Source organism: Saccoglossus kowalevskii, chromosome 12 (genome assembly GCF_978046115.1).
Source record: "Saccoglossus kowalevskii chromosome 12, keSacKowa6.1, whole genome shotgun sequence".
NCBI lineage: Eukaryota > Metazoa > Hemichordata > Enteropneusta > Harrimaniidae > Saccoglossus > Saccoglossus kowalevskii.
The window spans coordinates 25,654,679-25,673,308 of record NC_140652.1 but is presented as its reverse complement, the minus strand read 5'-3'; the positions used below and the strand labels follow the sequence as shown (position 1 = coordinate 25,673,308).

General features: G+C 37.0%; 1 protein-coding gene across 1 annotated transcript in view; it reads left to right on the top strand.

Annotated features, from left to right (window-relative positions):
* Positions 1-4,962: 4,962 nt before the first annotated feature.
* LOC100329060 (tyrosine hydroxylase) overlaps positions 4,963-18,630 on the top strand; it is a 38,510-nt gene continuing 24,842 nt past the window's right edge. The window contains exon 1 of the mRNA XM_085506536.1: positions 4,963-5,161. Coding sequence (XP_085362662.1) covers positions 5,099-5,161 — 63 coding nt within the window. The 5' untranslated portion in view covers positions 4,963-5,098. The remainder of the gene's footprint in view (positions 5,162-18,630) is intronic.

The following is an 18,630-nucleotide window of genomic DNA, read 5'->3' as shown; positions in this document are numbered from 1 at the left end:
GCATCATTTTTGGTGCAATTATAAGCATGCACAAGGAAGCTGATATGCTGGCTCCTTCAAGCTTTCAGAGATTCGTTTCATTTTCTCCTTTTCTGATGATAACGAATCTTCTACCATTTGTCTGGCTTGTTCAGACCAGGCTTCATATTCTTCCTCCCCAGGGGGTGTCGGATCAGTTCCTGAGAAAAGCTTCAGCTTCCGATACCATGTAGACTCTGTCTTAGGTTTACCAATAGTGTCCAACACTCGGTTCATCAACTCTATCCATGATACATCACTATTCCCCGCCCCTGCCGATGGCGTAGATTTACGATCAGTATTTTCTCCGCTCCTTTTTGGGATGCTGTCATTCAATATATGACCAGCATTAAGTTGTTCTTCCAGAAATGAGGAATGGATTCTTTCTCTGGCAAGTTCCTCATTCAATGCATCCTTTTCATCTCGCCACACTTTATGTGACCTTTCCAGTAGGCTCCAATGCTCGGCAAGTTGCCGAAAATTAGGTTTACCAGCAAGGTCATCTTCATTACCTCTGGAACACTCAATGTTTGGTTCCGCCCCTCCCACAATCAGACCAGGTCTCATAACATCAGGCTGCACAAAAACAGTTTCCCAACTGCAACCTTTGTACATCGGAAAAGTAGAAGGCAGTTCTAAGTAAGAAACTCTACATTCTGCTCGACACAATACTAAAGTATCCACACCTTTGGACACCACTGTCCGTTCCTCAACAACACTTAATTGGGGAAACTTGTGAACAATTATGTCAGAAACTGACCTCCCTTCTTCCTCTGCCCCAGCCAAACCTTGGAAAACCACTGCATGGTCAACATCTACCCCTTTACTTCCACACCAGTCTATGAAATCTATGATGCTCACCATATTGAAATCTGAAAAATTGAAGAATTGCTAAAGATCGATCAATGACAACAGTCGGTCCTTACAATAATAAATTTTAAATAAGGTAAAAGGGAAAAACTGAATGCTAATACAGTGTGAGGTGACCATGCAAAGTGCACCAGTAAAGCGCAATAATGCAGACAAACAGATTGTAATAAACACGGCAGTGTACATAGTCGAGCACAATATGATCAACACCACATAACACTGCCATCCCGGACGAGCCCCCAATTTTGTAACCGGCCTTTAACACCGGGCCCAGGTACGCTATACCAAATGATGGTCACCACACTTATTATCATTCACAACAACTTATTTAATGATTACTAACACGAAATTATAAACTCTAAAGTCAGTCACGCCCATGCCGAGTGCACGTCACCTAAGGAGAATGTACCAACTAATTGTAACAAAACGAGGTCCACCTTGTCGGTAACCCGCAGGTTAGATTAGAGTGGCCAAATCCAATCAACCCAATTTTCCACCGAATACTTCAGGCACACTCTCACCTGTGTAACGTGCACACGATAATGGAACAACCAATAATGGCAATAGACTATTATACAACAATATGCAACACAGTGGCACCTGACTTGCGGTAATATGCACACAGGCACACCCCGGTAGGAATAGATTAAGTGCTGATCACACTAGTTAGACAGGACATGTTCGCAGATACATTTAACAATAATATAAAATTCAATTAACAAATCACTACAGTTCACTATAATCTCTTCATATATCGGCAATAATTGCGACAGCAAGGTAGTTATCCAGCACGGCTATTTGTAGCTAACTCCGGGATCCTGGTTATACGTGTTCCGAGTCTATCGATTTCTCCCACGTGGCACGTCCCCTTACGGCGCAAAAATATAGCCCGACAACTCTGCAACTGAATTTAAATTACAGTCTTAGTGCAAGCTTTAAGGACCGACTTTCCCCACGTTTCAAATTTGGAACGACACGTGGTGGAAATAGCGATATAAATATACAGTTCAATAAATATAAATTATATCCATTTCGCTACAAAACCGAGTAACGATATCATTATATGTTGTTAGATAAGACAAAAAAAGAACGAGTTTACAAAGTATGGCATAGAAATACGGTACGCATATTTTCAAGCTCCGACGTGCCGGTAGCCAGGTGTTCAAATTGCACACGATAAATACTAAAATACATGTACGAATTACAAATATATACAACCTTTGGTAAAAGTAATGGTTTACTAAATACCTGAATTTAAATTACAGTCTTAGTGCAAGCTTTAAGGACCGACTGCTGGCAAGACAATTCCGTGGCTCACAAAAAGCGACAGGCAACCACTCCACATGGTGACCGACCGACCAACAAGTCAAAAGGGATTCGGAGAGCGCAATGCATCATGGGGTAAAACAACCCAACATTTGCATATACACATCTGTACTCGATTAGGAATCGGGTTACACAAAGATTTGTGTAAACTCTACAATTTTGTTCTAATAGTGTGTATGTAGATAAAAATTAATAAATTTTGTTTGAATTACTTCATTTTCTTTGAGGTACGCTCCTTGTGTGGATGCAGCGATACGGTTGCTCGGCTACGTTAACGCGCCACAAGTGGGGAGGGGGTGTTGCTTCCCCCCGCCCCCACCACCACCACCGGTGCCGCCGCCACTGATGCGCCATATACAGCAATAACACACGATCACAACGCGTGTAAAACCAAACACTTTAGAAGAGTCTTTTCGAGCGCGTGCTCAGTGTGCGATGATTGCAGCGTCTCAGTTTGACGGTAACACGTAAACGAACATCCCGAATCATTGCTAAGAATATGTTTTACATAACAGGCGGGTCTGGGCAAAATTAATAAATATAATAATTGTCATATATATATATATATGTATGTATCACGACAACCACTCCAGCTTTATGGCCGAGTATAAAGTTAACCATTTCTGTACTATTGAGATTAAGAAAATATTCCACAAATTTCAAGTATTGTCAAATTTAACGAATGGCAACTATGACGTCATCCAGAACAAACAAATCTGAAGTCACCTCACTGTTTCAGGGGATGTTGGCTTGACATGATTTTTCCCATCGTCTGCCAGAAAATGAATAATTTGTTTGGATTAGTAGATATATTTCAATATATTCAAAATTAACATCCCTGACTCAAATCATATGTGCTGCGTCTGATTCGAATTATGACTGCCAAATTATAGCGGGAAACTACATTTCTTCAGAATAAAAATAACATTTTCCAGTTTTTGAAAAGTAGTTAAAGCGCTACAGTCAGGTCGTCGCGAAGCGCGTTCTCTAATCTCGTTTAAACAAACAACACGAGTGGTAAACGTGGTACGGGTCCCATATCGAACTGTGGTGCATTGTGGGATATTTTCTGTGAAATGGAAGACAATGTGCTCAGGCTTCCCCGCCACGCGCCAATAAACCTCTAAATCGGAACGTTAATTCGCAAGTATGTAGTTTCCTAGCAACCGTTATTTTAGGATATGATAAGAGTAAATACACTACAATGGAACCAACCATTATTTTGAAAGAGGGGTTATAACTACCTTGTAGTCATTTGTCAATGCTCGTAACGGTATCCCAGAAACTGGCAATATTGATTTGTTTCCGCTCACGTATGGTTTGTCAGGTCTAAACGACATAAAAGGGCTGAGGTTGTCGCCAACGATGTAATTGTTGTATGACATTGCGGATCACATGACATCGGTTATTAGGACATAATTGATTTTGAAAAAAAAAATTGCCAGACAATTAAAAAAAAAATCTACAGGGAACATTACCAAAACAAAAACAATCATAAACATGCACACACATGCATATTTGATAAAGAAAAAAACAGCCACAGTAAATTATAGCAACATCGTTCTGAAACAATTCTAGCAGAAATTAATTGAAGGAAACAAATGAATTGGCATCTCCTCGCCCAGAATTCCTAATGGATAATTTCTTACTGGACAAGTTATCTACGTTATCGAGAAGAAGGTTTAATATAAGCGGCGGATTTCAGAGTTGTTTCGAGTACTATGTGTCAGTACTTATGTATAGGGTGAATTTCAAGTTCGGGTCGCTTAGATTTTTGGTCACTGTAAAGTATTACGTGAAAAGTTGAACGATGATCCTAAAATCGATTGTCTTTTTATTTTATTATTACTAGGAGAAAAAAAAATAAAAACTATAAGAACAAAACGTAATCTTTTGACGCGTATCCGTTCATGTTCTTTATGGTGATATGTTGTATAACATAGTTAAAGCGCGGTGGTCGTTGCGCAGCGCGTGTTCGAATTTCATGTAAATAAACAATGTATTTTACACGCGTTGTATACGTCGCTATGAGTCCCATATCTAACAGGACGCGACACGACGACTGCCGCCCTTTAAAAGAACAGTATTGCGCGTTCGAATGTATTATACCGCGTTGTATAGGTCACGTGGGTCCCATATCGAACACCACTTCCTAATGAAGAATGTTGGCTTACAGAAATGAGTACTATATATGCTAACTTATACTGAACGACTTTATTTCCGATGCAGAGATTGGGATACAATTTGACACTGATGTGCATTTACTGTGTTTATTTTAGTTTGGCATCGTCTTATGAATATTCACTAAATCAACAAGTCACTCATACCGGATCACGTGACCTATACACAATGGCACGGATATTAAAAATGACTTGCGTCGATTTCGAGTCATTGTGGAAGTCACGTGATCACACTCGTCCATATTAGGAATTCCATCTGGGGGTTTATTCTGCTTCAATGCTAATCTTCCTGCCTTTTTTTATTATTAAAATAGTTGTTTTTTTAATTATACTAGTCTTGCGCACGAGTAATAGGGTCGCATATGAAATCCGTACGTGCGTATGTACTATACCGTTGCCAAAGCCTTCCACTGATAGTTTCGTGAAAAATTAACACATCCAAATATATTGACGACACTACCAACGTGGGCGTTAGAAAATGTACTTGTTCCAGCTTATCACCCGTTTCTACCTGTTGTAAAATGGATTCTCCCAAGTTCTACGACTTTACCAGTGTATATAAAAGACATCATCGTGTGAGAAAGGTGAGCCCGCGGGTCCATGCCGGAAGAAAAAACTGTGTTGTCTATCGACAAACAGACTTTGAATCGCAACGCTCCTGTATTGATCGGACAGTTCTGAAAAGAGCGTAGCAGAGACTAAGTATGTCGACAAGCAATATGAAAAGAACCAGGATGGGTTCCCAGAAAAGTGTCGAGACACCAATGGTAAAGTCACATAATTCTTATAATATTTCTTGTTACAAGTTGATTATTTATTTTCAAATCAGAGTACTTTACGCTCAATAACTATATTTTGCGTTTTTTTTTATTCTTTTATTCAGTGTGTGCTTCGATGCACGTTATGCATTTCCCCGCGCACGGTCCCAGCACATCAATCTTGTTTTCATGTCGCGTTGATACTGTTGTTGTTGCACGACTTATAATCACGTTCACGGCAGAGTTATGTGAATTGGATCCTTGTTTAATCTGGGATTTGTGGAGGAAAACTCGAATTACTCATTAGTGGCAGGAAGCCGTGTTCGCGGATCGACCAGGCGTGGGTCTGTCCTCGGGTGTTGGATCAACATGTGGTTATTTCTCCCGTTTGCCGTTTCACAATGAATCAATCTGCCAGTTAATTGACTTCTTGGGATTGTTCTCTTCACCGGAAAAATGATGGCACATTCACGAGATTTTGCGAGATTTGGGAATTTGATAGCCTAAAACTGGATATTTCCAGAGGAAGTGATACTCAGATATGATAACAACAACCCAAATTTATTTCATATTTATAACGAATCTACACAGAACGCATGATCGTCTGAACCGATTTCAGACACGTGACCCCTTGATCATTTTTATCATTCTCTTTCACAATGATCAAAGCAAATCACTATACGAAGAATGAATGACAATTTTGTAACAATTTCAAGTCAAGTTTTGTCAAAGTAATTATTTCCATATTTTAAATTAAAATTTATAAACACGATGTTTATTTGATCCAATAGGAAAAAGCAAGTAACTGTGCAAACAGTTGCCCAAAATTATTTTGGCGAGAGAATTATGGCGCATTAATCATAAAGACCATATAGAACACCGAGGATTGTTTCGTTGCACCGGAAACTTTTAATAAAAAACTAACATCAATGGCTAATAGTTAAGTTAATAGTAAAAAATAAACCAGGGTTAGATTCATCAAGCATTAATTATAACCCACAATAAGTACGCTTTCAAATTTGATGAAACATGAATTCTTCTCCGACAATCCTGTTAACTGTTCAAAAGGAACTCAAAGACGTACGACAACGTCTATCAGCGGGAAGTATGGACTAAAATTAATTCTACCGTTTAATCATATTATTAACATTAGACGGACGCTAACGTATTACACACATTTAATTAAAATTACAAATATTGACACAATATGTTCTTTTCTCGTTTACGACAACTCCATATATTACTACGTGTCGCTAGGCATATCTCGTCCATGCGTAGTTTGCTAGGCAATTTGACGGAATATCTTGACATTAACCTCCCTGAGACAAATGTGGAAAATTTATTATTTCCGAGTTTCCTGGAAAATATTATTGCATAATGGACATACGTTCTTGATGTTGGTTATAACATCGCTCAATGCATATTCTTTGCGTTGCCCCTATCTCTTGCAGTTTCTTTAAGATTGTTAGAGTACACCTATTCACAGAGAATAATTATCTAGGCGAAAGTACATAATCGCTCAAGTAATTCATTCACAATGGACGTCTGACTCGCCTGATTTGTTTGGATGTATTTTTTTATGATTAGCATCGGTGGATTTCCATTTATAACCTATGTCTTAAAGACAAATCGACTTAGTCCTTGGAACACAGTGAGTAAGTTTAAAACGCGTAATCTAATAATCTGTGCCGTGAGTTAACGGTTGTCTCGTGTCATGTAACGTTTGTTGGCTTTCGAGAATGGTATGTTGCTAATTGGTCACAATGTGACAATTAATGTAAATTAGGGATTTTCGCCCGTAATAACTCATCAATCTGGTCATTTCTTTTATATTGTTAATAATTATTTAATCGGTATTTGTTTTACTTTAAAATGCGAAATAATCTCTTAGGTATTTGCTCGTGGGCAACCAATTCAATCAATGGAAATTATTACAATTACAAATATATTCGGCCTAAAACAAACCTGAAATAAACGATTGTCACTCGATACGTGCTGACCATTATCGTAGTTTCCGGCGTACTTCTAACTGACCAATCAGGGTTGTTCATAAACGACGTCACTGGAACAGTGAACCCCAAGCAGCGGCTCTCCATAGGAAACGAGACAAATGTCGTCTGCTTTCCATTTTTTTTAAATCGCTAAAAAAAATAGGCTGGTAGGAAAGTTAAAATTTGTATTCAGACTTGATTAAAATTACATTACGATCGTGTAATAAACTCTAAATCCACCGTGACAGTTCTGTGTTCCTTTAAGGGCCAATATTCTTGGATAACCATTCTCAGTCAGACGGAGGGAGTCAGTTCCAAGACAATTGCAATCAGTCAATATTTCAACCACAGACACTAATTTCCACGACATACGTTTATTCGGTTACACCCTCCTGTCAACATTACGTTGTATGTGAACCACTGTGCAACAAAATGCATACCCCAGACAAAATAGTAGTCAAACATTATTTGTTTTATAAGCTTGCTTACGTTAAACTTTCTTGTGGGGTTTTATTTCCTGTTGTGAGTAGGTATATTATGAATGTGATTGCGTTGTGACAGAATGTGTCATAGTTTCTGTTTTTTTTATACATTCAGTTGTGAAGGGAACACCCATTGCTCTTAACTGTTAAACAACTCTGAAATACATGTAGATAGTTTTAAATCGCCGTGGTCTCAGTTGCTTGAGACGTCCGTTTGTGTTTCTCGGTCTCACGTGGTATTTCTGTCGGCCATTTTAAATTTAACGCTTAACGCCTATTAGCATAGGTAAACTACTGAAAACTGTCGAACGGCACATTGTTTAATTTTATCAAATTTTAAAAGAAAAACGCAAAGATTTCTTCTAATTGAAAAGGTGATGTTCCACTTGTTCCCATGTGTCAACCCATTAATTCACGTAAAGAAATATAAAGTTTATCTTGAAAATATGGTTTGTAAACCCATTGATAGCAATAAGCAATCTCTATATTGGGGGAATATCGAAAAAAACATACTAAAAGACTGTAATGATAAGTCTTAAAGGATAAATTGTATGACAAATGGACACGTGATTATTAAAGTGTTGAGGTTACGCATACCAGCGATTTTACAATATACAGATAATATGAGGTTATTACGAGGATACCTCAAAGTATGTACGAGGACAGTACAGCTGGAGTATCGACTGATGCGCGGCGTACTGTCTTAGGACGCTTACGCGCGTAATCATTTCATATTTGGAATTCGCATTTCCTAATATGGTAGGATGAAAATACCCCGTAAAATACCGCAAAATTACGGCACGCTGTAACTTATGGCGTTACGGTGACAGATGTATAATAATATTTAATATGACATTCAGTCACATGCATACATTGAATTATATATGTAAATCTGTCTGTGCACAGTAGAGCTACAGAACACAAATGAAGTATTCTCTTCAACATATAGATAGTACTTTATTGTGCTGATTCCACTGAAGATTCTTGGATTTAGTAGTCTGCTTTGCAATTCTATTGAAGCGCGGAATAATGTTGTCACATTCCATTACGATATAAACGACATAGGCAGCATGTTTATTTTACCATAAATGATACTGTTTCGATCAAGATACAATAACAAACAGAATGATTTAAGCATGCTCACGAATACTTAATCCACATTTAATCCGCATTATTTATTCAAATATGTAAATGACTGGTTGCTTACTTTCTGTAGAAATATACATCGAAACTGTTTAATAGTACAAACTGTGTCGCCGCACTTTCACACGTGTAATTATGCGTAGTTCATACAAGCACATTGTCAACATTTATTCTCCTGACTATAACCCTCATCAGCGCGTCCTGTTACCAAGGCAACATTGTACTTAATTAAACCCTGCGCGAGACACACGTTGAAAAATGTCGCGCGTGGACGAATCATTCTCGACAATACTTTGACCGATCAGGTGAAGAATACAAGCGGAAATTCAAATCACGGAGAGTGAGAGCGAGAGACGGGATTAGACCACTCAAACCCGCTACTAATAGAAAAAGGATGAAGCAATTACATAGATGTATGGCTGCCTTGTATGGAGAGGAAATAGCAGTCAAAACGTTTTATAGAAGCGGTCGAGCTAATATTAGCCCTGTTCCAAGAAATGAAATTAAACAAGCGGATTGTTGGACAATATTAGGTATATTTAGCGGCCAATTAACATGCAGGGGTCGTTATTATTCATCACGCACCGTCGATTAGTTAATTATGGAGTCAGTAATCTTCTTTCCATTTATTCATTTAGATTGATACTTTTGCGTTTGGTATACTCTAGTATAACTGTTTTGGGTGAATAGTACGCAGTGGCGAATTGCGTGGGACCCATGTAAAAAAAACGACGCGGCTCGAGGATCATCTTCCTTTGCCGTTCAAGATAACTATGAAATGCTACATACTATTAGAGTATTAGTACCTTTATTCAAAAGTGTTCACACTCTGCTTTAGCTGATTTTTGGAAAACTGACATTCTGTTTCGAGAAACCCACAACACGCGAGAGAAAGGATCCCTACATGTGCCTGTGAACGGGCTTATTAAATGACACATATGGTAATATATAACATCTATCGCGATGTGTTCAGTTTTGTTTTTATATTTCCCATGAATACAGCAACACATGAATTGAAATACGGATTATTTGCGAAGTTGTGGAAGGGGGTTGTAACCACTAATCGAGTCGAGTCAAGTGACGTAGTCATTGACAATAAATTACGTATTCAAAGTTATATCTCCCGTATTTTGACCTCGAACGTGAATCTTGATCCGCTTAACTTAAATTAGAAACCGAATTGGTATTATTCAGACCACCGTAATAACACCATCTGTGGTACACGTGTTAGTATTACAGAGAAACTGTATTATTTATACAATGATGCATTGCCTAATATGTGTCGCTTGTCGCCATTGGATATTGTTAACCACGTGATTAGTATGGTTGAATATGTATTGGCGAGACGCTGTGAAATAAAATGTTTAGAAAATATCCACCAGCACAGCATCAAAATTTTGCGCTATGTGCCTTTCATACATTTTCCAATGCCTTTCATGCTTGAAACGTTTTCTTAATATCGTTTAGAAGGGTACTTTGAATAACTTTAACACACATGCGTCACGCACTTATCTGTACGTACAGGTATTTCGACGCGCATGTGTATTAACGTTTTCATTGTTGCATTGAACGGATGCTCCTATGCTTGGTACCAATCGACGTTTTTTTTTATATTACAATATCTCATAAATATCTTTTTTTCAGTCAAAATAAGGGTTTAATTATACAGCTGTTATTAACTGTGACCTCAATATACTGGATAAATAAGAATAATGATGTGTCATAGCTACGTCACAATCACAATGAAATTCGATTTCAGTTATCCATGTTCCTTTAAAACATACGTCACTCCATCTCTATATTAGCGATTGTAACTTAATAGCCAGAAATATCCGTTTATAGAAACATATGCGTTATGTAATCATGATATTTTCTGTTAAACATATATGTGATAGCACGGACATTGTATTACAGTGTATGATAAAACACTACACTACACTACACAACACTACACTACACTACACTACACTACACTACACTATACTGCATTGCGCTGCACTACGCTACGCTACACTACACTACGCTACACTACACTACACTATACTGCATTGCGCTGCACTACACTATACTACACTACACTACACTACACTACACTACACTACACTATACTGCATTGCGCTGCACTACGCTACGCTACACTACTAAATAAGGTGGTCACAGTGACAATTTACAACAAGACCGTAAATACATTGCAGGTCAGCAATGCCCTTTATATTTAGCTACAGCAGATTGAAACAGAAATGTTGTCAAAAGATGTCGATATGTTAACCAGGGTACCAATTATCGCATTATCACTGTACTATAGTGAATATAAATTGTTTGAGATTTACGCCAAAATTAATCCGTTCATTTCGTCATCATGAAATCCTTACGCGTGTAATGGATTTGGTTCACGTGCGTTGACATGCGTGTCGCACGTGACATACGAACCGTCGGAGAAGATTAATCCATTCATCTTGAAATTTGCGGATAACAGCGCTATAAGTAATATCCATAGCCACTTGGCAGCACCGCCATAATTTTTTATAATTTCGGGGATTAAATGAATACTCTGACAACCGTAAATCTAAACCTGTCGATGAAGAGCATTATGATTGCTCCATTCTTTGGACTACGACGATTTCAAATATTACAAATCCGAAATAAATTGAAGCGACCATTCCTCTCGTTAATACAAATGAAACCATCCTAACATTTCTATTAGTTTGGATTAGAATAACTTAATACCCATGTATGTGACTCGTCATAAGACGTGTGTATTTAAACCGTATACAATGGGTGAATCTAAGGCATGCGTGATCCGGTTATTATAAAGAATTTGTTAAACCAAGTTCGCTGAATAACGGATGAATAATCTTTGTACATTTTTAGTTATGGTTCAAATCTCGCCGATACTGGTAAATAAAAGTATCCATTTTGCCGATTGGTTGTCTTTTGTTTTTTTAATAACTGTGATTAAAGCTGGGGGGCACGAAGCTTGCCGGTGACGTAGTTTGTTATTGTACGTACACATTTATACGTCATCACTTTCCGTGAAGCATTTTAATGACGTACATCGCATGTGTCGGAATCAGACAAAAACACGACGATTGATTGTTATAACATATAGTTTGAGCATTTTCAAGTATTTCGAAGTTTGACAATTCAATATAAAGGTCTTCCTTCAAATATTCGATGTCCTCAAGCTGTTACGTCGTCCACTGTCACCAAAGTAAACACGCCGTGTCCACCGAGGCTTAGGTATGTTACCCTAGCAACAGATGTGCCTCTCAAAAATGTTTTCAAAACTCCATTATACGGTGTCATTGTTGATCCACGGGAGTAATTGAATGTCTCAAACATTTATATTTCATTTCCGTTGAAAGCTAAGAGGATGACATTTTTTACCGCATTGTATCCGTCACTATTCCGGATCAAAATAAAACTTACAAACAGTTATATATTCATTGTGTCTCACCGTAACCATCATTTTATCACAACGCCCGCGACTTTGCCATCCCCATGAATTTTCTTTCAAACAAGATGCCGTATCATATTGTCTATTGTAGCGCGGCAATCGAACCCCTTTGTGTCAATAGAGTAGAATTAAAATAGCTATGCTCTAAACCAAAGACCGCCCCTGCCTTCCTAACAAAAGCAGACACAGAATGCCAGTACATGTTTTGCATTCATGTTTTTTCATTCGTGAATATGTTGCTATTGCATCTTGGAAAGTCAAAGAGGTTCTATTGGAGTTAAATAGGTTCGGTCGTAGTTAAGGAGGTTCGATCGCGTTTCCATGCCAATAGAAAGTAGAAAATGAAAAATAAAATTGTAGTCATGACACTTTTCGAGAAATAAATAGTCCAAATTTGATTTGTCTGATCAGCCACAACATGGGTTGGTTAGCTATGACATGGGTTGCAAAAGTCATGTTTTGTCAATGTTATAAACTAAATATAAAATAACATGAAACAAATGATATTTATTGATTTCACAGATTTTGTCATGATATTCAATGGAACTTCCCTCCCACGCAAAATCTGAATTTCTCTCCCATAATGCATTGTACATATGCTCAGTGACATGCTCAGTAATACACAATATGAATTTATCTCCCATAATGCATTGTACATAAGCTCAGTGACATGCTCAGTAATGCAAAATATGATTTTCTTTCCCATAATGCATTGTACATATGCTCAGTGACATGCTCAGTAATGCAAAATATGAATTTATCTCCCATATTGCATTGCACATATACTCAGTGACATGCTCAGTAATGCACAATATGAATTTATCTCCCATAATGCATTGTACTTATGCTCAGTGACATGCTCAGTAATGCAAAATATGAATTTATCTCCCATAATGCATTGTACATAAGCTCAGTGACATGCTCAGTAATGCAAAATATGATTTTCTTTCCCATAATGCATTGTACATATGCTCAGTGACATGCTCAGTAATGCAAAATATGAATTTATCTCCCATAATGCATTGTATATAAGCTCAGTGACATGCTCAGTAATGCAAAATATGAATTTCTCTCACATAATGCATTTCACATATGCTCAGTGACATACTCAATAGTGCAAAATATGAATTTCTCTCCCATAATGCATTGTGCCTATGCTCAGTGACATGCTCAGTAATGCAAAATATGAATTTATCTCCCATAATGCATTGTGCCTATGCTCAGGGACATGCTCAGTAATGCAAAATATGAATTTCTCTCCCATAATGCATTTCACATATGCTCAGGGACATGCTCAGTGATGAAAAATATGAATTTATCTCCCATAATGCATTTCACATATGCTCAGTGACATGCTCAGTAATGCAAAATATGAATTTCTCTCCAATAATGCATTGTGCCCATGCTCAGTGACATGCTCAGTAGTGCAAAATATGAATTTCTCTCCCATAATGCATTGTACATATGCTCAGTGACATGCTCAGTATTGCAAAATATGAATTTCTCTCCCATAATGCATTGTACATATGCTCAGTGACATGCTCAGTATTGCAAAATATGAATTTCTCTCCCATAATGCATTGTACATATGCTCAGTGACATGCTCAGTAATGCAAAATATGAATTTCTCTACCATAATGCATTGTACATATGCTCAGTGACATGCTCAGTAATGCAAAATATAAATTTCTCTACCATAATGCATTGTACATATGCTCAGTGACATGCTCAGTAGTGCAAAATATGAATTTCTCTCCCATAATGCATTGTACATATGCTCAGTGACATGCTCAGTATTGCAAAATATGAATTTCTCTCCCATAATGCATTGTACATATGCTCAGTGACATGCTCAGTAATGCAAAATATGAATTTCTCTACCATAATGCATTGTACATATGCTCAGTGACATGCTCAGTAATGCAAAATATAAATTTCTCTACCATAATGCATTGTACATATGCTCAGTGACATGCTCAGTAGTGCAAAATATGAATTTCTCTCCCATAATGCATTGTACATATGCTCAGTGACATGCTCAGTATTGCAAAATACGAATTTCTCTCCCATAATGCATTGTACATATGCTCAGTGACATGCTCAGTAATGCAAAATATGAATTTCTCTACCATAATGCATTGTACATATGCTCAGTGACATGCTCAGTAATGCAAAATATAAATTTCTCTACCATAATGCATTGTACATATGCTCAGTGACATGCTCAGTAGTGCAAAATATGAATTTCTCTCCCATAATGCATTGTACATATGCTCAGTGACATGCTCAGTATTGCAAAATATGAATTTCTCTCCCATAATGCATTGTACATATGCTCAGTGACATGCTCAGTAATGCAAAATATGAATTTCTCTACCATAATGCATTGCACATATGCTCAGTAGTGCAAAATATAAATTTCTCTACCATAATGCATTGCACATATGCTCAGTAGTGCAAAATATAAATTTCTCTACCATAATGCATTGCACATATGCTCAGTAGTGCAAAATATGAATTTCTCTCCCATAATGCATTGTACATATGCTCAGTGACATGCTCAGTATTGCAAAATATGAATTTCTCTCCCATAATGCATTGTACATATGCTCAGTGACATGCTCAGTAATGCAAAATATAAATTTCTCTACCATAATGCATTGTACATATGTTCAGTGACATGCTCAGTAGTGCAAAATATAAATTTCTCTACCATAATGCATTGTACATATGCTCAGTGACATGCTCAGTAGTGCAAAATATGAATTTCTCTCCCATAATGCATTGTACATATGCTCAGTGACATGCTCAGTATTGCAAAATATGAATTTCTCTCCCATAATGCATTGTACATATGCTCAGTGACATGCTCAGTAATGCAAAATATGAATTTCTCTACCATAATGCATTGCACATATGCTCAGTAGTGCAAAATATAAATTTCTCTACCATAATGCATTGTACATATGCTCAGTGACATGCTCAGTAATGCAAAATATAAAATTCTCTACCATAATGCATTGCACATATGCTCAGTGACATGCTCAGTAGTGCAAAATATAAATTTCTCTACCATAATGCATTTCACATATGCTCAGTGACATGCTCAGTAATGCAAAATATGAATTTCTCTCCAATAATGCATTGTGCCTATGCTCAGTGACATGCTCAGTAATGCAAAATATGAATTTCTCTCCCATAATGCATTTCACATATGCTCAGTGACATGCTCAGTAATGCAAAATATGAATTTCTCTCCAATAATGCATTGTGCCTATGCTCAGTGACATGCTCAGTAGTGCAAAATATGAATTTCTCTCTCATAATGCAATGTACATATGCTCAGTGACATGCTCAGTAGTGCAAAATGTAAATATATCTACCATAATGCATTGCACATATGCTCAGTGACATGCTCAGTAGTGCAAAATATAAATTTCTCTACCATAAAGCATTGTACATATGCTCAGTGACATGCTCAGTAATGCAAAATATAAATTTCTCTACCATAATGCATTGCACATATGCTCAGTGACATGCTCAGTAATGCAAAATACGAATTTCTCTCCCATAATGCATTGTACATATGCTCAGTGACATGGTCAGTAATGCAAAATATAAATTTCTCTACCATAATGCATTGTACATATGCTCAGTGACATGCTCAGTAATGCAAAATACGAATTTCTCTCCTATAATGCATTGTACATATGCTCAGTGACATGCTCATTAATGCAAAATACGAATTTCTCTCCCATAATGCATTGTACATATGCTCAGTGACATGCTCAGTAATGCAAAATACGAATTTCTCTCCTATAATGCATTGTACATATGCTCAGTGACATGCTCAGTAGTGCAAAATATAAATTTCTCTACCATAAAGCATTGTACATATGCTCAGTGACATGCTCAGTAATGCAAAATATAAATTTCTCTACCATAATGCATTGCACATATGCTCAGTGACATGCTCAGTAATGCAAAATACGAATTTCTCTCCCATAATGCATTGTACATATGCTCAGTGACATGGTCAGTAATGCAAAATATAAATTTCTCTACCATAATGCATTGTACATATGCTCAGTGACATGCTCAGTAATGCAAAATACGAATTTCTCTCCTATAATGCATTGTACATATGCTCAGTGACATGCTCATTAATGCAAAATACGAATTTCTCTCCCATAATGCATTGTACATATGCTCAGTGACATGCTCAGTGATGAAAAATATAAATTTCTCCACCATAATGCATTGTACATATGCTCAGTGACATGCTCAGTAATGCAAAATACGAATTTCTCTCCTATAATGCATTGTACATATGCTCAGTGACATGCTCAGTAATGCAAAATACGAATTTCTCTCCCATAATGCATTGTACATATGCTCAGTGACATGCTCAGTAATGCAAAATACGAATTTCTCCACCATAATGCATTGTACATATGCTCAGTGACATGCTCAGTAATGCAAAATATGAATTTCTCTCCCATAATGCATTTCACATATGCTCAGTGACATGCTCAGTAATGCAAAATATGAATTTCTCTCCCATAATGCATTGTACATATGCTCAGTGACATGCTCAGTAATGCAAAATATGAATTTCTCTACCATAATGCATTGCACATATGCTCAGTGACATGCTCAGTAGTGCAAAATATAAATTTCTCTACCATAATGCATTTCACATATGCTCAGTGACATGCTCAGTAATGCAAAATATGAATTTCTCTCCAATAATGCATTGTGCCTATGCTCAGTGACATGCTCAGTAATGCAAAATATGAATTTATCTCCCATAATGCATTGTACATATGCTCAGTGACATGCTCAGTAATGCAAAATATGAATTTCTCTCCCATAATGCATTTCACATATGCTCAGTGACATGCTCAGTAATGCAAAATATGAATTTCTCTCCAATAATGCATTGTGCCTATGCTCAGTGACATGCTCAGTAATGCAAAATACATTGCACATATGCTCAGTGACATGCTCAGTAATGCAAAATATGAATTTCTCTCTCATAATGAAATGTACATATGCTCAGTGACATGCTCAGTAATGCAAAATATGAATTTATCTCCCATAATGCATTGTACATATGCTCAGTGACATGCTCAGTAGTGCAAAATATGAATTTATCTCTCATAATGCAATGTACATATGCTCAGTGACATGATCAGTAGTGCAAAATATAAATATATCTACCATAATGCATTGCACATATGCTCAGTGACATGCTCAGTAATGCGAAATATAAATTTCTCTACCATAATGCATTGTACATATGCTCAGTGACATGCTCAGTAATGCAAAATATAAATTTCTCTACCATAATGCATTGCACATATGCTCAGTGACATGCTCAGTAATGCAAAATATGAATTTCTCTACCATAATGCATTGCACATATGCTCAGTGACATGCTCAGTAGTGCAAAATATAAATTTCTCTACCATAATGCATTTCACATATGCTCAGTGACATGCTCAGTAATGCAAAATATGAATTTCTCTCCAATAATGCATTGTGCCTATGCTCAGTGACATGCTCAGTAATGCAAAATATGAATTTATCTCCCATAATGCATTGTACATATGCTCAGTGACATGCTCAGTAATGCAAAATATGAATTTCTCTCCCATAATGCATTTCACATATGCTCAGTGACATGCTCAGTAATGCAAAATATGAATTTCTCTCCAATAATGCATTGTGCCTATGCTCAGTGACATGCTCAGTAATGCAAAATACATTGCACATATGCTCAGTGACATGCTCAGTAATGCAAAATATGAATTTCTCTCTCATAATGAAATGTACATATGCTCAGTGACATGCTCAGTAATGCAAAATATGAATTTATCTCCCATAATGCATTGTACATATGCTCAGTGACATGCTCAGTAGTGCAAAATATGAATTTATCTCTCATAATGCAATGTACATATGCTCAGTGACATGATCAGTAGTGCAAAATATAAATATATCTACCATAATGCATTGCACATATGCTCAGTGACATGCTCAGTAATGCGAAATATAAATTTCTCTACCATAATGCATTGTACATATGCTCAGTGACATGCTCAGTAATGCAAAATATAAATTTCTCTACCATAATGCATTGCACATATGCTCAGTGACATGCTCAGTAATGCAAAATACGAATTTCTCTCCCATAATGCATTGTACATATGCTCAGTGACATGCTCAGTAATGCAAAATACGAATTTCTCTCCTATAATGCATTGTACATATGCTCAGTGACATGCTCATTAATGCAAAATATGAATTTCTCTCCCATAATGCATTGCACACATGCTCAGTGGCATGCTCAGTAATGCGAAATATAAATTTCTCTACCATAATGCATTGTACATATGCTCA